A 27,097-nucleotide genomic window follows, 5' to 3' on the forward strand; every position below is an offset into this window, starting at 1 on the left:
CCCAAGCAGTTTGTAGGCTCTAAGTCTGTAACTTCTAAGGATTAATCTATGAAAATAGTTTCTAAGCCTGGCTGCTGTATAGGACATTTGAATTTGAAGATCGATGGCGCAAATGCCAGCAATGCCATTAGTATAAAGTGTAATCAGAGGTATGTTTGTTTTTCTTGACTAGGAAGTGGTTTCTTTGAAAAGTACAAGAAACACACAGTGCCTCTGTGTGCGAGTGTGTGTGTGTCTGCGTATTTTCTGTCTGTTCTTCTATTGCAGGAAGAATTATGGTCTTCCAACATCTTTGTCCTTTTTAGTGAGGGTTTTTCTAGAATTTGGCACTGTAGTATATTACCCTTGATTACAGGGTCCAATCAGAGTTGATGTACTCAGAAATCCATTGATGTGATTAATGGTCTCCTAATCATACTTTTATTTCCTAGATTAGCCCAATTTCCTGTACTTTCACAATTTTTGAGTCATATCTTGAATTATCTTTTATAGGGGGCCTGAAATCCTTGTATTTTTAGTCTGTAATTTGCATGATTATTTTAATTTTCTTTGATTTCCTTTGCTTGAAGAAAATGAAATTTTGATCTTTTTTGAACTCTGAGTGCTGTTCTGTGGTAAATGGCCAACCTAATATGAACCTTTTTTTTTAACTATATACATTTTTTTTTTCCCATCAGCCCTAGATCTAGAAATCTTCCCACAAATTTCCACTAGTCTGGCTTTTATTCTTCTCAAAAGTAAACTAAAAGTAGTCTCAGGTTCTATAAGTAACAGGGAAGTAGACCAGGAAATGACTGTATAGGAAATATAATTGATCATTTGCTCTTTACAACTGGTCACAAGATTGGCTAATAAATAATCTATTGAATGAAAAAAATGACTCCTAAAATCTTTGGGGTCTTTGAATACATTTGAAGATTATTGGTGCCTTTGGCACCTTTTTTTTAAATCTCTTACCTTTTTCAAATGACTTTGAAATTAGGACTTTTTCATATCTAGTGGTTGCTTTAATATTTGCTTTGTTTTCAACAGTGCCCTTAAAGATAGCCGTTTTCCCCCAATGACAAGGGACGAGTTGCCACGGCTGTTCTGCTCAGTGTCTCTGCTCACTAACTTTGAAGATGTCTGTGATTATTTGGACTGGGAGGTAAGACTGTAGAAATGTTTGAAAGAAAAATGAAGGTAACTCCTGACTCTTTCAGCCCGTTTTCTATTGTAGTGGAGGTGGAGAGTAAGGTAGATAAATAAACCTCACAGTTGATCAATGAGATATCAGTGAAGGAGTTGTTTTTTTTGTTGTTGTTGTTTTGTTTTGTTTTTAAGGCAAAGCACCATGTGTCCTTTTAATCCCCATACTGAATTGGCTGTTTATTTTTGTCTGATTACTTTACCACAGCACCTCATAAAAGCTGTTAATAAGTAGTAGGAAGGACTGATTGGAATTTATTTTTCCTCTTATTTCCATTCTAATGTACTTCGGTGTAACCACCACCCAGCAGTTAGGTGGTCAGAGGAAACTTCTTGGAAGCAAGGAGCCAAAGAGTGAGGATAATACACCAGCTGGGGAAATCAGCATGTGGATACAAAACAGGGCATCGGTGAACTACAGTTAAATCATGTTAATTCATTCTTGGCTACCTTACTTTATGCACTTAAACACTCTAACAAATAATATTAAGGTTATATGTCAGTGATCTCTGAGCATTGTCATGTTCGAGGTAGCCTAGATTGATCTTATGTTTTATTCTTTAGTGTGTGGGGTTGGGTTTCTACGGAAGTTCAGAGGTTCTCACCATGATTTGTTTTGCTCGTTGCGAGAAGACAGTTGAGTGTATGTCTATGAAATTTCACACACAATCGTGCACACATTTATTGAATGCCTCCTGTGTTCAAGGCACCGTTGCTACATATACAAGAGTCCTAAGATTTGATCCCCACCATAAAGCACCTCTCAGTCTAATGGCAGAGAAAAGAAGTATACACCAAGCATAAAGAAATAAGTACCACAAGAATGAAACAATGGGAATTCAGTGATGCACTTAGCATTCTCTCACATAAACACTCATAAGTGACATGACTAGATCTTTATGGTATAACATGTTTTAATTCTACTGACTTTTTAGAATGACCACGTCCCATAGTAACTGAGGTATTCTGCCTTGTGGACAGATCACTCTCTTGATAATTAATTGGACTTGAATTTTAGTTTGGGATTTGCTCTGATTCCTTGTGAGACTTTGGACAACTTATTCCACTGCCATTCAGTTTTCCACATATAGGATAAGACATTTCTAAAGTTCTTAACCTTCATTGGAAAAAAATCCCTATGATATAAATTATTGTTGTTAGGCCAGAGCTTTATAAAAAAAAAAAAAAACATTCTGTAGAGAGTAGGATAAAAGAGTTCCTTCTGAGTTTTGGAGTGTGTCGGGTTTTTTGGAGTATTATCAGAATATGAAAGCATTCGGGGATGTTTTGTAATGGGAAAAATAAAATTAATCAATAGTGTTGAACCTAGCAAAGTTGGATTGGGTAAAACCTTTCACAGAATTAAAATTTCCTGATTGCTTTCTATAAGTTCATTGTTCCTATTTGAATTTTTCTTAAAGAGAAGTCTACCCATATCATAGGGACATTCCTCAGTATTTTTAAATGATCCCAAATTATATCCCTTTCTTATTAACCAATATGAAAATGTGGGTGGTTCTTTTAATGTTTTAAGGCTACTGTTTCCTCTTCTCTAGCTAGAATCTTATTTCTGCTTTCTGAATTGCAGAATGCCCTGCGTGTGGGGGGGGTGGGGGGAGCGATAACAGGGGTAAAGCCTGAAATCTAGGGATGACTGAGCTACAAAACACGCCTACTCTCGCTTGCCACCACTGAGGTGGAAGTACAGTTGTGGGGGGGGCGGTTTGCACATGCGCAGGTGTGAGCATGTGTGGCACGTACATGAATGTATATTTCATAAATATGCATGCATGTATTTGGAGGGAAGGAAAAATGGGAGGGTCCAATAGTAGTTCCATAAATATGGGCAAGCACAGAGTACACCACCATCATCTCCTTTAGCCCACTTCAAGCACTGTCCACAGCCAAAATTAACCCTCATACCTTATGTATTGTATATTTAATACGTTCCTCGAGGCTTAGATATTGGTGTCTATTGGTGTAACTTTAACCAGAAAGTGATGCTTTCTGGTTAAAGTTACAACAAAAATAAATATATGTTTGTGCTTTTAACATTTAAGTATTTGAAAGTGAATTTTAGGTCCTGCTAGAATGGCTACGCTAAGAGGGAGAGACTGTCCTTTTCAGTTAGTTCGTCATAGTTGGAAGTATTTAGCATAAGAGAAATTTGTCCCCAAAGAGTAAGACTGAAAATTGCATTTTTTTTTAAGTACAAGAATGTGATTTGGGCTTAAAAAAAAATATACCATAGTCAGTGATTACAAATAGAATGGTATTATTGTGGGGATGATGTCATAGGGTCATCCTTAATAATTCTGAAAAAGCATTGGTTACTTGAAACACAGAATGCCAAAGTAGAATTAAGAACATTATTTTTTAAAGTATATGTCAAGGCATTTCCACTCCTAGGTATATACCCCAAAGAAATGAAAACAGATGCTGAAACAAAAAGCTGTACACAAATGTTTATAGCAGCACTATTCATAATAGCCTAAAGGTAGAAACAACTCAAATGCCTATCAACAGATAAATGGATAAACCAAATTTGGGATATCCGTACAATGGAATATTAATCAGCCATAGAAAGAAATGAAGTAGTGACATGGATGAACCTTGAAAACATTATGCTAAGTGGAAGAAGCCAAGCACAAAAGGCCACATACTGTATGATTCTGTTTATACGAAATATGCAGAATGAGCACATTCACAGAGATAGTGTGGTAGTGGGAGCCAGGGGTTGGGGGAGGGGCTGACTGAGAAGTGATGGCTTTTAATGGGTCCAGGGTTTCCATTCCGGATGATGAAAAAATTATGGAACTGGATGTTGTATGACACCATGAATGTACTTGATGCCACTGAATTGTACACTTTCAAAGGGTTAAAATGGTAAATTTTACATGATGTGTATTTTACCACAATGAAAAGGCGTATATGCATCTGCATATATATTTAAACCTATTGTCCATAATAGTATAGTAATTCTAATTTATGGAAGAAGAAAACTTTGAAAATTCAAAAAATACAAAGAAAGGCAAGCCGTTTGTAATTACACCATTCTGAGATAACCACTGTTAACATTTTGGAATATTCCTTTAAATTATTTTTCTGTGTCTTTGTATCAATAAATATGCCTATTTGTTCATGTATCGGAGATCATATTGAATATACAGTCATTATTAAAAAGGATTGTGGTGGGGGTGGGGGGATGGGTTAGCCCGGTGATGGGTATTAAGGAGGGCACGTACTGCATGGAGCACTGGGTGTTATACGCAAACAATGAATCATGGAACACTATGTCAAAAACTAATGATGTAATGTATGGTGATTAACATAACATAATAAAAAAATACAAAAAAAAAGATTGTGGGAAAGTCTTTGTTTATGGTTTATCTTTATATTATAAGTTAATGATTCATACTGCAAATTTCCTTTATGAGGGGGGTCCAGTCTATATTAAGAAAGGATACATTTATTTCACTTTGAGAAATTCCAGAGTGTCAAATAGGTAGACCTTTTCTTCCAAGAATGAAATTTCCTATTCACTATAAGTATCTAAATTTAACCAGAAATGCACAGCGCTGCATATGTTGATGCTACAGGGGGAAACAGGAGATGGTGACAGAATTTTAATAGAGAATTTTTAAGGCAGAGCTCAGTAACGAGTATGTTTGATATAAACAGAAGCCTCTCACCTAGGGCTTTTCTGGTAGAAGTACAGTTTGAGAGTTGACCCCCACTGGTGAAGCGTGTTACTGCAATAGAATTCCTAATTAAAGGGCGAAAATGCCCAGATCAAAGCAGAAGAGGGCGAAGTCTAGAGGTCCCAAAGCATAGAGGTGAGTCACTTTGGTAACAAGAGAGACATCCCCGTGGTCATGAAGATGAGGGACGTGACCGGTGGTCATAGCCACCTAATTTTCAAATGATCGGGAAACAAGTGAACCACCACAGGGCTGGCTACTGTCTTTCTCTTTTCTTCAAGGTTTTTAACTGAGCCTGTCTGGGACCTCTCTTTTGGTAACATGTCTCTATTTGTATAGTGGAAGTTAATAGGAAGGTAGGATTTACAGCAGTCAGACTTTGTTTTAGAGGCTAGAATGCTTCCCTTTGATAACGTGAGTAAAGTCTGATAAATGGTTTCACAAGTGGATGTAATTGGTTTCAATTCAAGGTTGAGTTGACAGAATGGTCAGTAATGCCTCCATGTTTTATTTCCTCAACAACGTAAGAATCATAACATGTAAGATGAGTGTCTATGGGTAGCATGTCAAGGAGCCTGGGTCGTGATTAAAAACAGCAAAACCATCCACAAAGATCGTACAGACAAATTGGAACACCGGCCCCACCCTTCTAAGAATGTGCTCTTCATTGCCCCCATCATGATCTACTTCTTGCCCTGGTAGGTATGAGAAAGATGAAGAGTTGAATGATTTGGGGGAGAAAAAATTCATTAACTGATAAATTGAGATATCTACCTGCAAGGCTAAAATGGCTGTTAAATGAGGAAAATTGTTCCCCTAGGGTGATATCTGAAGTGATCTACCTTGTGTCTGAACGCGAAAACTTATGACCGTGGTTGTGTGTTCTTCAACTGACAGCATTCTCTTAATTCCATATGACAGGATGATGTACAGACATGGTGCTTCAGAAAGAAAGAAAAGCTCTCGCACTATGCTGAAGTCCTCTAAAATAATCTATAGGCTAGAACTGGTGTAGTCACATGATGTGGGAGCCTTGTTTGTTTTTCAAGATCTGGAAGGGTATAAAACCAAAGACATTACAACAGCCAGAGTTTGCCTTGAGGGGTGATTCCAGGTGTGTTACCTCGTGGTTGCTCATTTGCAAGATGATATAAATGAGTAAGCTTTTTGCTTGTCGAAGAACTTGTATATAGCCAGTAGCCAGTATACAACCAGTGATCTTGCACGGGGAGTTCATGTAGCAGTCTGCTGACCGGAAGACAAAGTATTTTCTAAATTGTCGTCAGGCATCTCTTATTTCTGTGCTTTAGAGACCAGATCATTTTGGAGGCATGAGGAAGAAATATTTTCTGTATTCTAAAGTAGACCACCATTAGATCACGTTTCAATAGATCAGTAGCATTTTCACGAACCATAACGCACTTTTAGTTCTATCTAGCTCCCTGGATCACTGCTTTCTCAACTGTGTATACAGCTGTCACTTGGGGAACGCATCGTGGCCTTAAGACGGACTGTTCCTTTTTAGCACCCAACACTTACATGAAATCAACCCATGCTGGGTGGGGCTGGCCAGCATGATTTTTGTATGATGTCAAAAACCGACCCCTGGACTATTGAGCTAGACCCCAAGCCCCTAGTCTCGCTCTGTCCCTCAAGTATCCAAGCATCTGTCATTGTCCATGAGCTTGTTAGACTCTCGGTACTCAGGGTGCTGCACTTCACTTTAAAAAAAGCACACCTCTTGAGTGAGCACAGCTCCATTTCTGATGTGTTTGGTTGCAGTTAATAATAGTGCGCTTTTGTAACAACCTTCACGAGTGTAAACAGATGAGATGAGTAAATTGGCTACCGTCATTATCTCTCATATATTTTAGAAGGTCATGATCTCTTTCTCACCCCTTCAAGGTTTACATTTTTCTAGCTCCTCTCAATGTACCACTGAAAACAGAGTTTCCATTCAGACACAGATGTTTAGCATGACTCACCCAGTGAAATGACTTCTCGTTGTATATGTTCTGTCCACCCCCACTTCATGATTTTTCCCTGTGATATACACGATGCTTTGCTTCTCTTCTAACTTAAGAGTCCCACCTTTGGGGCGCCTGGGTGGCTCAGTCGGTTAAGCATCTGCCTTCGGCTCAGGTCATGATCCTGGGGTCCTGGGATCGGGCCCCGCATCGGGCTCCCCCGGGAGTCTGCTGCTCCCTCTGCCTCCACCACTCCCCACTGCTTGTGCGCTCTCTTGTGCTCTCTCTTGCTCTCACTCACTCTCTCAAATAAATAAAATCTAAAAAAAAAGATTCTGACCTTTGAAAAAATACATATATGGGTGGGTGGGCAAGGAGGCTTTGTATATCTAGGAAAATGCTTTTCATGGTATTTTCTCAAGGACCTTGAGATTTTTGTGTAAGATGTCACTATCGTTACCATAATTTAGTCTTTGTCCTGATGCTCTACTTAGAAACATTTTTTCAAGTGCTGTGGAACACTGGGGAAAGGAGTACTTCAAGCTTCCTGACCATCTAGTAAGAATTTGCTGTGAATCAACACTTCAGTGTATTAGAAGCCCAGTGAGGAAGCAAGCCGAACAAAGTGAAGTAACTTCTAGAAGGTGATTTAACGCATGGAAATTTCCATTAGCTATTGGTACTGTTGGTGAAATGGGCTTGCACAGTCCGTCCTCCAGCCTCCTCCAGTTGCTTCCTGCTTTTCTCCCAGCGTGTTGTTTGGTGGGGTGGAGGGGCATTTCCCTGCTTCATCCCTCAAATCTACAGACCCTTCCAGCCCTTTCCCTAGTAGTTGTATTATAGTCTGCTCTTTCCTGGATCTGTTTCCTCACCAGGACGCTGGAGAAGTTGGACTAAATAATACCCATGGTTTCTCTGGAGGCTGACACAGTGTGATACTGTGACTCCCCCTTTTTAAAATGGCTTCTGTTTCATTTTACTTACAGAGAACGAATCACCACTAGCTACGGAGAAGTCATAAGAGGTCCTTAACTTTTAAAATGGCAAGGTGGCAACCAAGGTGAAAAACGGTCCAATTTTTGAAAGTGGGCATTCCAGAATCCCTTTCCACCACAGAATTCTCTTCAGGAAGACAAAATATTCTAAACAGCAAATGCCTTGTTTTATCACTGCATCATCCCCTGGTTTAAGTCAACATTATATGTATAAATCTAAATTAAGCAATTAGGGAGTGACTGTTCACTTGACAAAGATAGTTTGCTTTGCAGAAGGACTCACTCTAGGGTTTCTTTACTGCCTTCCTGGTGACTTCAAAATTAATCCACTTACATAAATGCAGCACATATGTAACCTTTTAGGAACAAATCTGTTTTGTAGACAGAGTAAAACTACATTGAGCCAGATACTCCATGTACAGTTTAACCCATATAAGATTCTTCTGTTTCTTATCGGACAAACAACATTATTTCACCTTGGCCAAGAGGTGTTTCTCTCTCCCAGCCTTTGAAAAGCAAACTGATTCCCTTGTCTAGGTTTTAAGAACATTTCCTAACTTGAGTTTCTTTGTGTGTAAATTCACTCCCTTCCTCATCCCCTTAAAAAAAAAAAAAATGGTAGGAATGCATTTTTCTAACTTTTGATGAAAAGCAGGCTTTTTATTTAAAGGTCACCTGTGTTGCCTGAACTTTCCTTGGAAAGCTTCAGGATGTTCAGTTTTTAAGGAATGCTCGTTATAATTAATCATTACAGAGAATTGAGTTTTTTTTCCTTAATTGCACACTGAGCTGTCACTTGTTCTCTGCAGAACCTCAGCTAAGATCAGTCTCTTTCCTTGCACATGGTACATAAACATGTTTGGCTTCATAGCTTTTCAAAGCACCTCGTCATTAGCCGTGCTTTATTTAAAATCTTAACTAGTTCTTTAAAAGTTCACGGGGGTGATTATTGGCTAGTTCAGGTACTGTAGAGCTGTGTGTCTGCTATTAGTTAAAGTAAATGTTATCAGATTGTTGTTCGGTGGCCTTTGTGAAATAAATTGGCAGGCTTGTGTTCCTGATAGACAAGATGTCTGAGTCTCCTACATGAATCAAAATTGGCACTAATTGGCCCTTTGGTAAGCCCTGCAAAAGCCAAGCATTGGTCCATGGAGACTGAACTAATTTCTAAAGCTAAAGGTGACTCATTTTCAGGGATATGAGAGAAGAGCAGTACATATGCATTTTGGTCAAGGAGGCCTTTGCAGTCATTTTCACAAAATAACAATAGGAAAAATGACTTCTGACATAGACAACGAAGCAGAGTTTTTGGAGTAGAATATGTTAAAAGGTGACTTGTGCCCAGGTGGTGGCTTCGCACTCGGTTATCCTTTTTGACTTATTTTTCTAGTCTTCCTTCCATTTCTGGAAGCATCTCAAAGGAGATTTGAAAGCAAGGATACCTGTAGACACCGGTCAGAAAACAGACTAAAAACAACCCAACAGGATAGTCCTTGGTATTATCCTAGCCGGCTCAGGAGATTATTTTTTAAGGCACTAAGGCAAGAATTGTTTCTAGGTGGTCCTAGGACGGCAGGCCATCATTATTTTCCCCTTTATACTTTTCTAAGGAGATGTTGTGTTTTTTTTTGTTGTTGTTTTTGTGTTTTTTTTTTTGCAGTAATATGCATGTACTATTTTTCTAAACAGGAAAAAATTATGCATGTTTGTGGTTGGTGAGGTTGACAGAAGTAAAAATTACTGAGCCCAAAAAGTGATTTGCGACAATGCTATTTTTTAAATGTATTATTTGGCGAGATGCTGAAGTGTTAAGTGCTAACAATTGTTAAGTGTGCATTGTTAATCAGATGGGCACCTTCCAAACTTCAGACTTCTGAAATTGGTGGGTGGGTTGAGGTGATGTAAATTCACAACTTTGAGGATTTGATGGGCAGATCAGGACAATATGTAGTCTACTTTTTTTTTTTTTTTTGGTAGGATTGAGATTGGGGGAAGTGATTCATTAGGATCTGTACAAATTGTGATCAGCCTTTATTACTAAAATCTTAATTTTTCTTGCCCCAATGAGAATTATTCAAGAGGATAAACTTGGAGTAGGCCCAAGTTTGGAATATTTTCCTCTTTTATGGTGAATTTGTTTTCACTGGGAGAAGGAAGAGTCAGCGTCTTCAGAAGGCTGAGTGGGGGGTGGGCAGAAGGTTCTGTGGAGCTATGAGGGAAAGAGTGGAATGTGTTGCATTGTGGCTTTGGGGCTTTTAGGAGAAATACCACATATGGCTGTTTCCTCCCAAGAATATAAGAAACTCCACACTCTGGGTCAGACCCATGGGCTGTCCAATGCAGTGTTTGTTCTGTCCGTGGTACCATGGGCTGTTTTGTGAAAGAGCATGTGTGTCTTCTATGATGCCAGCCTCTAAAGGTTAGAGGGTGTGCCAAATATCCTGAGCTCCTCTCATTAGGAACAGAGTCCTTTTATTCAGTTCAATGGAACTGGCATATTGAGCCTGGCAGGTCAGTCTTATGTGAATGACCAGTGACTGGCTGCTTTGTTAATTGCAAAGCATATTTTGCCAAATAATATCAACAAAGACATGTCAAACCACTTTCGATTCCTTGACTTCCTGATATACATGTACACACACACACATATGAAATTTCAAGGTGAACCCACTGAAAATCTGTGGAGCGAGCTAGGGCTGTACTGTTTTACGAAGGAAACCCAACATTTGGTTAATGGGGAAGACTGGGGCTAACTGTGGCATTTGCTAAGACAGATGAACCTGGGGAGGTAATTGGTTTTATTGGCCGGGATGTGATCAAGGGCAGATTTAGTTTTAAGGGTCAGGACTGTGGAGGTAATTGTGGATCCAAATGGTCCAAGGCTAACGTGGAGCCCATTTGACTTAGCCAGAGCACATTTTATGCTCGTTGATGCTTTTAGCCAGATGACTCCTTTTCATGTTTGAGCGTTTCCAAGGTTGTTGGCTTGTTGATCGGGCTCACAAGTAACAGTGAGGCCCTTTTGTAGTGCTGATAGTGGCTTACAGGACGAACACTTGCCTTATAGACAGACTAGGGGATATCAAATTTTGTGCAGTTGTGAGGAGCAGAATATGGAAATGTGTTATAATGGGGTGGGAGGGGCACTTTTTTTAATGCTCCTGTGTTGTGAGTCACTGCATTAGAGGATAATAGTTGTAAATGAAGCCACATTTCTAACAAGGGGCCAGATAACGAGGACAAATGAAATCTGGAGTCTAGAAGCTTCATTTTAGCCATTATTTATAATCTCTTCTCCTACCAAACCTTTTACTTTGTAGCAAAATTGATTAATTTGCGTGTATCTCTCTCTCTGCGAGCCCACATGCTCTCTGACAGAGGAGTGAGCAAACAGAGAAATGGACAAGAGGAAAGAGGGTGGGGCAAGGTGGGGCTGGGAATGCATAATCCCCAAACTGAATAACCAACTCCGGAATAATCAAGATCTATTTTAGGGTCCTAACATTAATCTTGATATTTAATCATTCTGGGCGATGTTAAAAACAAAAAGATTGTATAATAGCATTAATAAAAATCACTCGCTATGTAATGGTTCAGAATAAATATGGCTTTCTTTTTAGCATGAAATAGGAATCTGTTGAACGGGTCTTACTGTTCTCTCAGCACACACAGATACAGCTCTGTTTAATTCCATATCCTCTTATCTATAAGTCCTACATTTAATTTACTACCATTCGAGTTGATTTATAGCTTTGCTTAGCAAAAGTACAGTCTTGATTAAAAGGATATTATCACAGCTGATGGGCCTTGAAAGCATTTTTTTTCTCAGACCTTCTAATAATTTTGACAGTGACCTGCAGACTCCCATAAGGCTAGATCTGCAAGTCTCCCGTTTTTGCCTACCTGGCCATACTTTGGGCAGTGGTGGTTAGGGGTATGTGAGAGGTGGTAGGGTGACATAGTCTTCCCATATGCTACCTCCTTATCCACCCCTAGAAATGGAAAGTTACTGCAACACCATGGTAGAGTTTTAGCGGAAGTTTGCTTCAGGGAATCCCAGTTCCCTGGTTAGCTGATCTCTTAGCTAGCGGATAATTGCAACTGGAGCCTTTGTCTCTTGGGATGCTGCTCCGCGGGGGGGTTCACTCTGTCTCAGAGAGGATTCGATTATTATACATGAGGGTTACATTTTGAAGTTGCAGCTGTGGCCGATTCCTCCCTCAAACAATACAGAATTAGTTTTGGTGCTCCTGTCAGTGGAGATGACTTAATTTGCAAAGCCAGTGATTTCCACAGGTTGGCCAGATTCGGTCATTCTCCACAGCAGGCCATTTTCCACTCTTCTGTTTTGATTGCGCAGTATGACTACTTGGTGGCGTCTGTGGTTCTGGGAGTAAGGAAAATGCTGTTGCTCAACAGGTGACAAAAAGCTATTATGCTTTGATTCTGGTCAGAACATGATTGCCATTCTCCCAAATCCGCTGGTTGAAGAAATGCGTCACTCTGGTTTTGGCTATCACTGTGGAGTATATTTTTTAATCCATGAAAGAAGTTATTTTTCCCAAAGGGCTCACTTTAAGATCACCCTACTTACATTTGCAGGTACTTTTCAGTTGTTCAGAATCATAGGAACACAGAAAAGAACTAAAAATTGTAAATGTACTAATTCTAAATGGGAGAATTTTGATAATTTTTTGTCATATTAAATTTGATGGTGGGGCCTTCTGAAAATACAAAAATCAATCAGTTTTATTCATGAGTAATTTTTATTTTGGTCAGCATGTCCTTCCAGTTTGGTCTTAACCTCCTTCTTTATACTTACATATATATATAAGCTTTACTGAGGTATTATTCACATACCATACAGCTGGTCATAACCACTTTTAATTGCTAAATTACTAGGCTTTAAAATCTCTGATATTTTTGTTAAAGAACACAATGCACTCCTATGAAGAAAGGATTAATGTGTCTAAATTACCTCCAATTTGCCTAAATCACTTTTTTTTTCAATACACAGCCACAGTTTGTCAGAGCTAGACCAATTATTAGAGGTTTTCTAGTTAACCTAGAATAAAAATCACCTGGGGAGTTGTTCTTTTTCCAAACCATACCCGCTGAAGCATGAAACCTCCTGAAATTCTGATAAACTTCACAGCCCCCAGGCCCCCCCATACCAATTAAACACCCCTGATTTTGTCTAACACTCTCATCTCACAAATAGGGAAACATTCCTCGTCTCAACAATTTTGATTAGACGCCCTCATAAACACCAAAATTCTTTCCAATTTGAACGTGACAGATTTTTGATAAATTGAGTCGAAGATGCAAAATTCACTTCAGTGAGTGATGGGAGCACAGATTATTTATGCTGTTTATTTTTAAAAACAAATTATGAAGGAACTGCTATGGTTGAAGGGGAAACAAAAACAACTTCAAAGGCACAGGTCAGAAAGTCGGTATATGGAAACTGTTGCAGATTTGTCATTGTCTCCGTACAGTGTCAGGCACTGGGGAGATTAGTAGATGTCCTTTATCCTGGAAAGGCCGGATAGCTAAGCACTCATATTTCTTCTCAGCTGTCCACAGTCATTTCCCACAGGGTCTGGGAGGCCTTATTGTGTTAGTTTTTAAACAGCTGCCCTGATTGCATCTTCAGCAGAAGGAGGTTCATAAGAATACTTATATCATGTAGAAGAAATAGCCACAGAGATAAGGCTTTCAGAAAAAAACAAACTTCTCAGAAGATCTGACAGGCCTCTAATGGAGGGATGTGTGAAGAAGACCTGGGGAAAGAACAAGCTGGATTCTCCAGAGGACTTTTTCTTCCCTGAAAAAGTGGGAGATTTCAGGCTAAGGGCAGAAGCAGCAAAAGAAGTTTGCATGGACCCCTGTTCCTCTTCTAGACCTCTGCATGCCTACAGATGGAAAGAGGCAAGGCCTAAGACTTGACTCACCTGCTCTGAAAGGAAGCCTCTTTCCTGGATGAAAGTGTTTTCCTGGTCTCGTGTCCTCCCTCCAGGTCCCGTGGGCCACTGTACTAAAGTGCACTTGGGGACCATTAACCTAAAGTGACTGTAGATTTGGGAGAATAGAATGGAGTTGTTGCACTTTTGAAATTTCATTTTTCTTACCAGTGTTTACAAAGAAGACCTTTCTGTGATCCTCGGTTCTGTATATGATTCTATGTGAGGTACGAGGGGGAAAAAGACTGATTCCTTCTGACTAGATGCTAATCAGTAAAACAGTACGTTACTTTCTTAAAACATTAGCAAGAAATTGCCCACATTCACTTAGAGAACTCCCTTTCTTAGGGCATCACCAGAAGTTTGTGTGCTTCCCATAAAGTTATAGTGATCTCTGTGTTCATATATAAGAGACGGTGCAAAAATACCTTGCCCCAAAGGGATTTGACATCTTTATCACTCATACATTTAGCAACAATGCATGAGGGCAGTGATGTAGACAGACCTAAGCCGTGACATATATTTTAGAAATACTACATGGAATGGGTGGTGATGTCGGATCTGGTTGTTGGCTTTTTTTCAGCCTTACCTGGGTTTGCTCGTCTACATAGAATTCAAGGTCCTAAAGGGACTAGACAGCCTGAGAAGGGAGTTGGCAGCCCCGGAAGTTTTGGAACTTAATCCAAAGTGGCGCTTATACCTGAAAACAGGATGCGTGTTTGCGGTCTCTTTGAAAGTCAGCTCCCTCGCTCTAGTTCCTTAGTGTCGTGAGCCACAGTTTGGGAGTGGGGGCAGAATTCTTGCCCTCGACGGTCTTATTCTACACACAGCAGCATGGGTGTTCTGGGTCCAGACAGAATAGCATAGCCCAGTGCACGGGGGCACATCCATCGATGTTTTCAGTCTCCACGGCCGTCATAATGGCCCTCAAACCCAAAGTCAGTGGCTTTGGAAAGAGAAAAATGTTCTGTATATAGGTGTGCCCTTCCAGAAACAAGGGGAAAGGAAGAACTGCATTGTCTTGGAAGTTAAATTATAACTTTTGCTTTCTATCTCTATGAAGAAGACTGTACTAATAAAACTGCCCATTTCTTTCAGGTCGGTGTACATGGTATTAGAATAGAATTCATCAATGAAAAAGGATCAAAACGCACTGCCACCTACCTACCGGAGGTTGCAAAGGAGCAAGGTCATTGTTGTACTTTATTTCCTATGATCTGCTGAAGAAGTTGAACACATACACACATTGAAGTGCGCTTCTCTGACCTGGCAGTTCTCAAATGAGAAGAAACGATTCTTCTGCCCCTGGCACTGCCATGTCTGCATGAGATCGGTGAATGACTCCCACAGAAGTTGAATCTCTGCACTAGAGTTGGAGAGCAAAAACACGCAAAAAAGTATAACGTTCCCCAGAGCAACGCCTTGTAGAAGTGGGGTTTTCTTTTTAGGCAATGGTTTGCTATGAATTCAAAATGCCCTTTTCTCATAATCCCACTGTACTGTAGCCTTTTGGCGTAAACAAGCCTTCTGTCTAACAGTCAGCCCCGCGGTACATTGTCAGTATCAAATGTTTCCTCGTCAGGTGGTTGCCGGGGACTCATTTGGCTACTGTGAGGATTGTAGGTTTCCCATTAAGATCAGGAGCAACGAGACTACACGAACTCTTCGTGTTTGATCTGCTTGGTCTGCACTTCCTAATCAAACATGTTTCTGTGTTGGCAGATAGAGCACAAATGTTTATGAACCACCACTTGTAACACAAGAGAATTCTTCACTCTGTAACACCTTGTCCTTTCTAGCCACTATGAAATTCTAGTTTTTCACATCAGTTGAAATGAATATTTTCTCTTTATCTTACAGAGCTTTTTTTCCCCTCATCAGAAAGCATCTGTAATTGGGTTTCTCTCATGTTGGGTTCATATAAATGTGAGCTATATAACCGTACAATTTCATATCATTACACGCCCCCCACCCCGACAAGAGAGTTAGTCTTTAAGACAGCTCTCGGACGGTTTATTGGGGTTGCTTTCGAAAATGTCTCGATCCTGTAGTTCCTGTTGGCTTCGTGAAGTATATACGAGAGAGAGGGGGCCTCGGATATTAAGCATACCATCCCACGTCAGAACCAATAAAAATGCCTTTGCATACTTCACACAGATACACTTCACTGACTCCAGAAGATACCATCAGGGACGGTAATTACCATGAGTTAGTGTGGGAGTCCTAACTCCTACTGAGTTGGCACAATGACATTTAGGCTTCTCCCTCCCTTTTAAAGATGTCATTGTCAGAGGAGAGGGCAGTGTTCATGGGTTAATACCGAGACCCGCCTGAGCCGTCACTGCCAGGCTCTTAGACTTCTCATCTTTGAATGCGATTGAGATCAAAAAGCCAATGTTGTCAGCCGTCACGGGTAGCTAGCACTTAAGGTATGCGGGGGGGGGGGGGGCAGACCTGCTTCTCTACAGGAGGAAGTCTTAGCTCTTCTGTGTGACTGTTCTTAGGACCAAAGGAGTTGATGGTATTTGGTGACAGTAATAGCTGTGACCTCCACAAAGTCACTTTGTATTTGCCTGAAAGTGCTTATGACATGTGCTTGACTGGTATTTTATCTGGTCTACTCTCCACAGGATGGGACCATATTCAGACCATAGACTCCTTACTGAGGAAAGGAGGATATAAAGCTCCGATAACTAATGAATTCAGGAAAACCATAAAACTGACCAGGTACAGAAGGCATTTTCTAGTGCCAGGCTAACCAGTACCTTTCGATGCGTATGTCTGTAACCCTTTGATCTCTTTGGTCTCTCTTACTTGCTTTTCTTTGCTGAAACCGAACGGAAATGAACGGCAGGGCCATCCTGGGGGTGGATATGATGGAACTCGGCTCGTGTGCCGTACCAGTCTTCCCGCCTTTAGCTCTGTGTGGTTCCTCTGGCTCTACACGAGCAAGTCCTCTGAGCCTGTAGACTACGTTATTGAAGAACGTTACCAGAATTAGCCCTTGGCTAGCTTTGGACATTGCTTAGCGGAACCCCCGGCTTCTGATAAGCACTCTTCAAATTTGAATTTAACCTTAGGATGTTGGCAGCGATAGGAGTCTATCAGGGAAGCTTACTGAAAATCACAACTGAGCTAGACTCACAAATGCCAAATACTTGTTCCCGTGGGATGATGGGGATACTTATTTTTAAAAAAATAGCCAACATTTTAGGAAAATGGATTGCTGTTTCCATTTGTTTCAATTCCATAAAACCACAATGAATGCCTAGAGTCTACAAATGGACTTTTCCCAGCTCTGAGGAGTTACACATTTGAAAATGCCTCCCTCTCTGCTTTCCCCGAGTTCAGTCTAGGAGAATAGAAGGGCGTGTACGAAAGTAATGACAAATATAAGGCAGAATGTGATGGATGGTGTGAAGTCATAAAGTAGGGAAAGAGGACTTAACATGAGGGGTGGGAATAGATAATATAACATTTCAGAGAGGAGGGAGGTTTGAGACTGGGCTGGAAGAATGGGTAGAATATGTGAGGCTGGGGGAGGAAAAGGATTGATTTAGTGAGTCAAGGCATGTGGGTGGTGAAGTATAGAGCCAAATTCTGGGGAAGGTTCAACAGTCTGATTTGGCCGGTCTTTCAGGGTACATACAGAAGGTGGTCATGGGAGTGAAACATGGCCCAGAGGGTGGGTTGGGTCATATCATGGAGGGTATTGACTTCCCGGCTAGGAAGCGTAGACCTGATTCTAGAGGCAGTAAGTAGCCACTGAAGGGTTTGAAGCAGATGGATTTGGGGAGGTGTAAGATTGGAATGGGACACAGGAAAAGGAGTTAGGAGACATTGCTATTACCTACGAATCTGGGGCAGCCATCCAAAGGAGGTGAGTGGGAAGCCTTAATAAGAACTGTGGCAGTGGGGTGGGAAGAAAGGAGCAAACAGACGAGAAAACACTGGAAGCAACAAAAGGACTTAGTCATCATTCAGAAGTAGGGAAGAAGAACAGGTCAAGGCTTTCCTCTAGATGAAAAGCACCAAGGCACCAAAGCACCCTTTAGCCAAGGGAGGGACCGCAGGAGGAGAGTCACGTTTCAGCATTGATTCTGGATTTGAAGTGCTTCCTGAGGTATCTGTATATAGAAATGTCCCATATGTCACCAGAAGTGTACGCAGATAGAACTTGTGGCAAGAGATGGTGATTTGGGATCATCTGTGAAGAGGTTGTAGCTGAAGCGATAAAGGTAGGGCTCCCCGAGGGGGCACAGAGAGTAGAGGTTCAAAAAAACTGAAGGCAGAAACACCGGAAAATCCTAGCAGGCAGGAGTAGGAGGCATAGTCAGATAAGAAGCAGTCTGGGCGACAGTGGTGGCGGGGGTGGAGCGGGAGAACAAAGGACGTGTGGAGGTGCAGAGCCCACGACACAGGGGAGCTTCAGGAAGGGAGTGGTGCATGGGCTCCTAATGGAGACGTCAAGCAGGAGCAGGGGTGACCTTCTGAAAGAGCAGCTTCCGTGGAAGAGTGGCAGGAGCCAAGGAACACGGGGCTGAGGAGCAGCATGAGATGAAGGGCTGAAGGCAGAAAACGCCACGTTACACTTTTGAGAAGTGAGGGGGTAAAAGGAGAGCCAGAGATGGGGAAAGAGAGGGTTCGGGATACCAGTACTAGGAAAAGCATTTCGTTGTTGCTGTTCTTACCAAATGGCAAGGCCTGAGTAGATGCGTGGATGAAGGGAAGGGAATGGACAAAGAGGGAAGGTCCTGGAAGAAAGAACAGTCAAGTGAATGAGATGTGTGCACAATGGCAACAGGTTGGCTTTCCTCTGTTCCTTCCCGCTAGCAGGCTGGGGCTGGTGGAGGGGGCTGGGCATGGAAATTTCTAGAATGACTGAAACCGGGAGCAGTAGAGCAGAAAGAGCACTGGACTTAAGACTTTGAATTCCCGGGTTCGGATCTCAGCTTCGCCACTTGGTTGTGTGGCATTGGGCCAGTCACGACTTCTCTCTGGACCTCTGTCTCTCCAGATCTGTAAAGTTATCTCTAAGGTCCCTCCTAGCTCTGACATTGGCGTGTCATCTATTTCTTGATGTTAACTTTGTCTCTTCCCTGACTTTTTCAGGTACCGTAGTGAAAAGATGACCCTGAGCTATGCTGAATACCTTGCTCATCGCCAGCATCATCATTTCCAAAATGGCATTGGGCATCCCCTTCCGCCATACAACCATTATTCCTGACACTGAGCCGCACAGCCAGTCACTGGGCCTCTCTGCAGACCTCTTCCCAGGAGACCCTGCCCCTTCTTGGTCTAGCTATCTCTTTTACTGTACCATTTTATGATGATAGTTTCCGTTGCCATGATGAAGCTTGGACATCATCAGTTAAGATCATCATGGTAACGGGTAGGAAAATGGCATTTGTTAAGAAGGTTCTGTTTTATTATTTTAGATCATTGATTTTTTTTTTTTTTTGCAGCATATATAACTTTTGGGGTTTTCTTTCCTTGCCATATTATGTAGAATTTTGCTTTGCTCTCTCGATCAGGTTTCTGTCTTTCTGTCCTTCTTGCCTTCCCTCCTGTCTTCTTTCCTTCCTTCTGTCTTCTCTTCCCTCCTTCTTTCAACTGTGGATGGAAGAAATTGTGTGGTTTTAAAGGATTTTATTTAGGTTTTTCTCTAGTTTTTCCTCGGTAAGATAGAGAATTTTTGATAGCTGAGTTTGGGAGCAATTCATATCAAATTCAGGTATTTGTATATTACTCTTGAATTTGTCTAATACGCGTTTTGCTATGAGAGCTTAGTATGTGGGTCTTCACTCCTTCGGTGTTTTTCCCATGGTTAAAATATATGAACTTTAGTTCTAGTAGAGAACATGCAAAGGTCCATGATAGAGCTTGTCACAGAGAGTGAGAAATCATTTATTCCTATTGTGCTGGTTATCATAGAAGAGACAGCTTCATCACTTTATAGAACCAACTTAACAAACTACAACACTGTTTTAAGAAAGTACAAGCTACCTTTCAGATATGCTACAGAAATCATTTTGAAGAGCAGCAAATATCAGGAAGAGAGCAGATAGAGAATTTAGTGCCTTTGAGAAGAATATAATTAAATGGAATTAAGAGAGGTTAGGGGGGAAAAAGGCAATTTAGAGAAATATTCTTATAAAATTTTATTGTGTCTATATGTGAAACAGCAGATTAGATGAATTCCTTACTCTTAAGTATTTTTTTAAGGTGAAAAAATTTATCTTGAGCAAATAACCAAAAAGAGACATTTGTCTATTATATATTAATTTAAACCTGTTAGCTTTAGGTTTCAATAAATCATGATTGGCCGGAGACAATTTTAGTGACTATTTAAAGAAATAGTAAAGATAATCTAGTGAAACAAAAGTTCATATATGCCATGATTTCAGATAATGTTTGTCATGGGGATAAGACTGGAGTCTTTCTGCACTACATACTTTTGATAGAAACACATTTACTATGTTGATAAGATGTTACATTACACCTATGAAAATGGAGCCGGCATTTAGAAATGACAGAGTTGTTAGACCCCAGCCCATTTGCAGGGCTGGTCTTCCCACGGTGCATACAAAGACAACTTCCCAACGTCAGGAAGAGTAGGAGGTCCGTGTGTCTATCCCCAGGAAAAATGACAGATGATTCTGGAGAAAGATTACCTTCATTTTCCTATAGTGTGTGTGTGTGTGTGTGTGTGTGTGTGTGTGTGTGTGTGTAATTTTTTTCCAACAGGAAACCTGTATATCAAGTGATGAATTTAAGTGTGGTGCAGAATATGTAGTCTAAAACTCTTGAGATGTCACTGAAAATCAAAATGGCGGAGCTTATACCTAGAGTCGGCTGTGACAAGTGACAGACTGCTAGTTCCGAATTCAAAACCCTTTTGCTAGTTGGTGCGCTGATTGCCTGAATTCCCTCCGCTTGCCACTGTGGCAGAGGAAACTGCTTTCATTTTGGTCAGAGTCCTTAGAGGTTTGGTGGTATTCCTTCATCCACAGCGCCGGTTGTTGAAATAACCATTTTCAGTTGTGATGCCTTAACTAAGAAGCCAGTTGTTAGCCTGAAATGCAATCCTGGTAGCCAGTTCCACTACACCTAGAGATTAGTCAGAGAAAGCTAGCTCTTGGGCTATAGCAAGGGATCTTGAGTCCTTTTGTTTCTCCTTGGGAGCAGTTTTGGAGCAGATTCGTCTTTCAGCACAAAACCAGGTGGCTACCTGATGGAAACTTTTTCTTGCCCTTATAGGGAAACTGAGCACAAGCTGAATGATATTGTCTGCTGCAAAAAAAAAAAAAAGTAAATAAAACAAGCAAACTGAAGAGAGACAAAATAGACCAATATTGACCCATCTTATCCATCATCTCATCAGTTCAACAGGCTCCTTGTCCTGGGTGAGCTCATGGTTAGAAGTTGTTGTTGTTTTTCAAAGAAAAGATCTATGACATACATATGTGTGTGTGTATACATTTACTTACACGTACATACATACATATGTGTGTTTATGTATTTAACGGTGCTAATCAATCTTGAGCAGGTCACGTGACTGGTCGTGCGGACTCTAAAAATCATATCAGATTTTTAAAAAATTCTTGATATATGCAGATGTTCTACAGATTTTTTCTTACCAGTTGTAATAATGTTATACTGAAGAAATAACCATCCTGCAGGCTTCAGAGGACAAGGTCAGCAATATTTCCCACCATGGCTTGGGGGAAAAGGATAGTTTTGTCTCCTTTTGTTTTCAAATTAATGCACAGTGCATTTTTTTTTTTTGTCTCTAAATAGCTGTTGACTAAAAAGACTTTGTAGCGTAAAGGGTGTCCTGCAAACTGTAATGGTGTGCTTCAAACAGAAAAACGCTAGACCCTTTCACCTTCATCGTATAGTACAAAGCTGTTAAGTCTGTGGTTTGAATGAACTTGGATCATGTTGAAATATGTAGCATGTGTCTTTAACTCAGACGAAGATTCTGGTTGCACAGGTTGTGTTTCAGCCAGTTGTGGTTTATTTGTCCAGAAACACAAATGTGAATTGCACTCTCATCACCAGAATATCGTATAAGTTCAGTGATCTTTAAACAGCTCAGAAGTAATACTTGAACTTCATTTGAGTAGCACAAAGTTTACATTGCCCCCCCTTTTAAATGTTAATTAGTTCCATTTCTGTGTTTTGTTTCTCAAATGCAACTGGGTATTTTTTTTTCCTCTGGGAAAACAGTACGCGTTTTACTTTGGTATGTAGCAAAAGGCTTCCGTTTCTGGAAGGTTTTCTTGTTCTTAAAGTCAGCCAGGTACCAGATTCTAAAAGAACAATTGCCCCCCACCACCACCCTAGCCCACCCCAACCCCCATTAAGTGGCCTTCGGACTGCACGAGAGTGTGCTCCCACCCACCCCAGTCTCCCCTAACCATGAGAGGTCGGTGTACTTGATGGAGGAACGTGCAAGGCTTGCTCTCGGTCCCCGCTCCCCCTTCAAGCAGGTGTAAGAGTTTCTAGTCCAGTACACACAGTCCCAATGCCCAGCACACCAGAAGTTTGTATACCGGCCTCTTTCCATGTCTTCAAATGTGCAGGAAATTTGAAACTGTCATCTGGAGTAGGTTCCATCTCTTACGTGTGTTAGATCAAACCAAAGAAGCCCCCAGCCATGCCCAAATGCTGCTCCAAAAGCCTGCCTTCCAGTCCTTACAAAAACCTTGCAGGATTAAATGTGTTAACTTTTTTATTTTTGTACAGTTTCTAAGTGATTTTTGCTAGTGATGTTCAATTGAATTAAGTTTATTTGAGGGGTGTGAGCACCTCCTCCATTGAAATAAACTGGTGACTTTCCTTTTATTTTTTAAAAGCAGAAACCCGTTGTGTGCCTCTAGATTTAAGGGTTTCCGATTACATTATTCTGAAGACCAGCATTGATCCTTTATATACAAAGATCTGTTTTCCTTGTTTTTTATTACTGTTTCAGAAGAAGAGAAACCTTTTATTTTGCTCTGGACCCAGTAACTGCGCTGGTACATAGACGCACTGAGAAAACAAACTTTTGTAACCACCTCTGACTGTTTTTGTATATCAAAGTCGATTACTTTTGAAATATTTGGATCTAGTTTCTAAGTTATTTTAGTGTTTTGTATGTTCCCCGAAATTACTTTGAATCCGTCACCAGCATACAGAGTTCTTGGTGATACAGTGGTGAGACTCGTAATGAGCAAAAGCTACCTGGGGTAGCTCTTCTTTTCCTTCTTTCTTTCTTAGTAACCTGTTTTTGGATTACAGTGAGACATCGCAGATTACCTGAAACCCCCTCCAAGTATAACTAGATCCTCCTTCCTTCCACATTTAATTGCTTAATAGTTTGAAGAAACTATTGGAAATGGGCATTTTATATGATATGTATAGCTTGAAAATATTAAAACTGAACGAGAGGAAAAAAATGAGAAGGTTTATGTGGGTCTGTAAGGTATGGCTGTGGAAAGATATTGTAGTAGTTTTGACACTATTGTTACTATCTTTAAAATCATTTACCCAATAAAACGTTAAAACTGAGTTACCGTTTGGTGTCTCTTTCTTTAACCTGCCTGCCTCATCATAAGGCTGTTGGTCCTGTGGGGGCTTCTTGTTACAACGCTAACCGTCGAAGACTTGGAAACGGAGCTGATGCCGATTTCTTTCCAAACCGGCACTCGGGAAACCTCACCCACCCGCAGCTGCTCCCCACTTCCCCTATGATTTGCCTGTGGCCTCCTTGTGCCTGGCCCTCTAGCCTGGCTTGGTGACTGAGTCCAGCCTTTATTGGACAGTCCGCCCTGGCCTCGGACCTGGGGCGAGCATCAGACGTGAAGTCCGGTGGTAGCATAGCCGGGCTTATGCAGCTCCAGATTCCTTCTGGACGGTGTGTTATCAACAGGTGTTTCCCTCTGGCGAGCTGGTGGGGGCAGTTAGCAGTGCTATCCCGGCGAGAGCATCTCAGGAGGTGGGAAGCCTTTCTTCTCTCCTGCCCTCAAGGCTTTGCCATGTTCTCGGCACGGGAGGGACGGAATCTGAAAACGCCCCAGATGTGGCTGCTCGGAGCAGGTACACACTCACACACACACTAGGCCTACCATACACTCAAAACGTGTCCCCAGTTACTTCTCCAGTTCCGGAGTGGCAGGAGATGAGCTCTACTCCCAGCCCGAGCTTGGGGAAACCATCTGTGTAGAGGGCAAGGCAGCTGGTGCTGCTGACCTCCCCGGGCCAGCTAAGGGCCTGCATCGAGAGAAGGCGAGCTCTTCGTGGGCCACCTCTCTCCCAGCTGTTGCCTTATCTCTTCCCCCGTGGAAAGGCCACCGGGGACATTGCTCGAATACCTCGGGCTCTTTCTAAATCATTTGCTGTCTCAGTGCTAAATCCTACGCCGTCCCATGCATATTTCAGGATTAATTGCTCGTGAATGCACACGGGCGGATTTTCTGTTGCATTGCCCCAAAGCCCCGCTGCCCGTGTGAATTTGGTGACACGTGCTGATGTCAATCACAGTGGCTAAAAACAGCCATCTCAGATCCCGGAGGACTACTGCAGTGTTGAATGGTGCTCCATTAAGGCGGCCATCTGCTCGAGGTTTATCCAGTTCCATCATTCATGGTTAATGGTACATGGGATTTTTTTTTTTTGTAATGATTTAGACAATATTAATAGGCTCAGGTAGAACGAAGTAATTGCACGAGCCCACAGCCTTCATTTTTTATCACATTAGTGGTTAACTCAATGGTCTGGACAGATTTCAACTTCAATAATCACACTCCACCTACCTAAATTCTTCTCAGAGCTTCAGCATTTCCTCCCTAGATGTCATGCCCCGCTAGGCACCTTGGAAATAGCTCCACTGCTTCGGAGGAGCGGCACGGCCGTTCCTCTCTGTTGATGGAAAACACCCTCATGCCCAAGGGGTCCCATCGGTAGAGCTGGGGGCAATCAGCTGTGGTGAAATCACACACACATTCAGAGCTGCCGGTCGGGAGAGCTAGTGAATGGCCGCCCATTCAGAGAATGGCTTCTCCCCCTTCCTGCAGCTCTGACCACAGGAGCCAAGACACGTGTGGGTGTGGGCTCAGCCATCGCAGCTTCCCCCTGTTTGCCCAGGCTTTCGCCTGCAGGAGCAATAGCTTTATGGGGGGGGGGGGATGCACACGAGGCGGGCCCTGTGGAGACGGCTTGGGCTCCTATGTTAAAAGGCCTCCCTTGATCCAATAGCTCGTAGGACAATCTCCTGATCAGACCCCAGGCCTGTGAAAAGAAATCCTTCAAGACGGGGAGGAAATTGCCTTAGATCCTAACGAAGCACTCTTCTGAAGCCAGACTACCTCGTCCTGAGAACTTGGTTACAAATGGATTTAAAAATGACCCTGAATAGATCATGTTCATATTGCACCGACTATCTCAAATGGTTTCAGTGAACCGGCCCAGAGGCCTGGTAGAGGCCATGTGCCTTATATAACTGAACACTGACCTGTGCTTGCAGATTTCCATCATGACAAATGATCACATTAGCCCGACAGAGGTTAGATATAGGGTGCGCTAAGTCTGGAGCGCGCAGCTGGGTGGTGGCTGCAAGACGTGCCTCTGTGCTCACCAACTGCCCTGGCGTCCTTGAGCGTGAGCTCCCATTCTAGAAGGACACAGCTGAGTCACAAGGGGCCAGCCATTTGCTTAGCCTTTGGTCTCCCTCCATGGTGGAAGACTCTCTTTGCTTTTTAATCAAAATCTCAGCTGACATCTCATTATGTTAAAGATACGAGATTAAAAGCGGTATTTTGTTGTTCCAAATTACAGATGCACACCGGTTCCTTAGAAAGCTAATGAGGACAACAAGGCTGTGTTGATGACTATAAAAATTTATAATCGGGGCAACAGATGATGGAGGCGGAGCCTCAGCACCCCATTCATTTCTGTACTCTGTATGGCCTGCCCGACAGCAAGAAGGTTCTGATTTGCACAGAGAAGAGGGGATATCTTACTCCTATAGTTTTAGGACAGTGGGTATGTCCAGACCTAAACCATGAAATCCTGGTGCAGTCACCACCTTCTGATCCAGGCCTGGCGAGGCCTACAAGAAGTTCAGGCAGGAAACGCATCGATCCTGAGGTTTGAACAGAAACAAGGCCACCCGACATCTCCCACTAAACCCACTGGTGGGTGTTCGACTGCAATTCCGGAGGTACAACATTAGGTATGCATTAGGGGTTTCTTTCAGGTTGTATTACAGTTTTTAAATACCATACGTTTATACACTTTTTTTTTTTTTTGAAGCGAATGTGTACGGAATCTTGGATCAGTTCCAACAGAACGCCAGGTCCCACGGGACAATCTGAAAACCACGGCTGGAGCCCCAACCTGCCCAGGTAATTTGAGGGCCTTTGGCAAGCTGTCATCTCATCTCTTTTTCCATTCTGGCCTTTTCCTCCCAAATGTCAGGCTCAACGTGATCCATCAATATTTCCTGTGTGCCTGTCCCCACAGAGGCATGGCCCCTTGCTTGGCTTGAGAATGATGATAGTGTTAATGTCATAAAAACAAACGAACAGTCCCCTCGGAGCTTAAGAGTTGTGGGGGGCATCCAAATTTGGTCTAGTTGGGGAAGGTCGTTCAGACCAGGGCCCAGGCAACATCGGGCTGGCTTTATAGGGCCCCCCTAACTGACTTCCACCTCAGAGGGGCACCCGAGCAGAGTTGTCCCTTCCCCTGTGGCCCTCCCCAGCTGTCCTGCTCCCTGGCGGCAATGCGCTAGCTGGTTGAGAAAGAAAATGTGTGCTCATAGAAGTAGGTTTACGTGCATGTGGAATGGCATTTGGTGGTGGAGAGTTGTTCTTCTCACTGCAAAGCTGCCTCTCAAAGGCTCCGGGCCCTTCCCATGACCGGGAGAGAGAGAAAACAGCATGGACTAGGCTGTTGGCGCTAAGAATCCTGGAGGCCCGAGGAGCCAAAGAAAAAAATCTATTCACGGAGCAGGAGAGGATGGTATGGATGACCCAGCCAGCGCGGAAAATCAGAGTCCCTCTCGGGGTGACTTTCCCCTGCTACGTAGGCCAGGAAGGCAGGAAGGCAGTATTCAGTTTGGATTATTGTAAAACAGGAAACACAACCGGTACACAAGAGAGCAGGTAAATCACATCTGAACCGACAGGAAGCTGCTTTAGGCTGGAGTCGTGGCCTAAACACCAGGCAGATTTGGAAACTAGGAGTTGCTCTAGTCACTTTTCATCGAACCAGCATTTCCGTCTCAGCGGTCTTCTGGA

The 27,097-nt window shown here is 42.2% G+C and overlaps 1 protein-coding gene across 1 annotated transcript in view; it reads left to right on the forward strand.

The window, feature by feature from the left end:
* The window catches only part of AMMECR1 (AMMECR nuclear protein 1), a 110,690-nt gene extending 87,321 nt beyond the window's left edge, over positions 1–23,369 (forward strand). The window contains exons 3-6 of the mRNA XM_028096026.2: positions 1,033–1,147; positions 14,913–15,003; positions 16,445–16,541; positions 18,927–23,369. Of these exons, the coding sequence (XP_027951827.1) occupies positions 1,033–1,147; positions 14,913–15,003; positions 16,445–16,541; positions 18,927–19,041 (418 nt within the window). The 3' untranslated portion in view covers positions 19,042–23,369. The remainder of the gene's footprint in view (positions 1–1,032; positions 1,148–14,912; positions 15,004–16,444; positions 16,542–18,926) is intronic.
* The last annotated feature ends 3,728 nt before the right edge of the window (positions 23,370–27,097 follow it).

The sequence above is a fragment of the Eumetopias jubatus genome, unplaced genomic scaffold (assembly GCF_037043125.1).
Source record: "Eumetopias jubatus isolate StellerSeaLion01/CBP00866 unplaced genomic scaffold, mEumJub1_p1.0 scaffold_11, whole genome shotgun sequence".
NCBI classification, from domain to species: domain Eukaryota; kingdom Metazoa; phylum Chordata; class Mammalia; order Carnivora; family Otariidae; genus Eumetopias; species Eumetopias jubatus.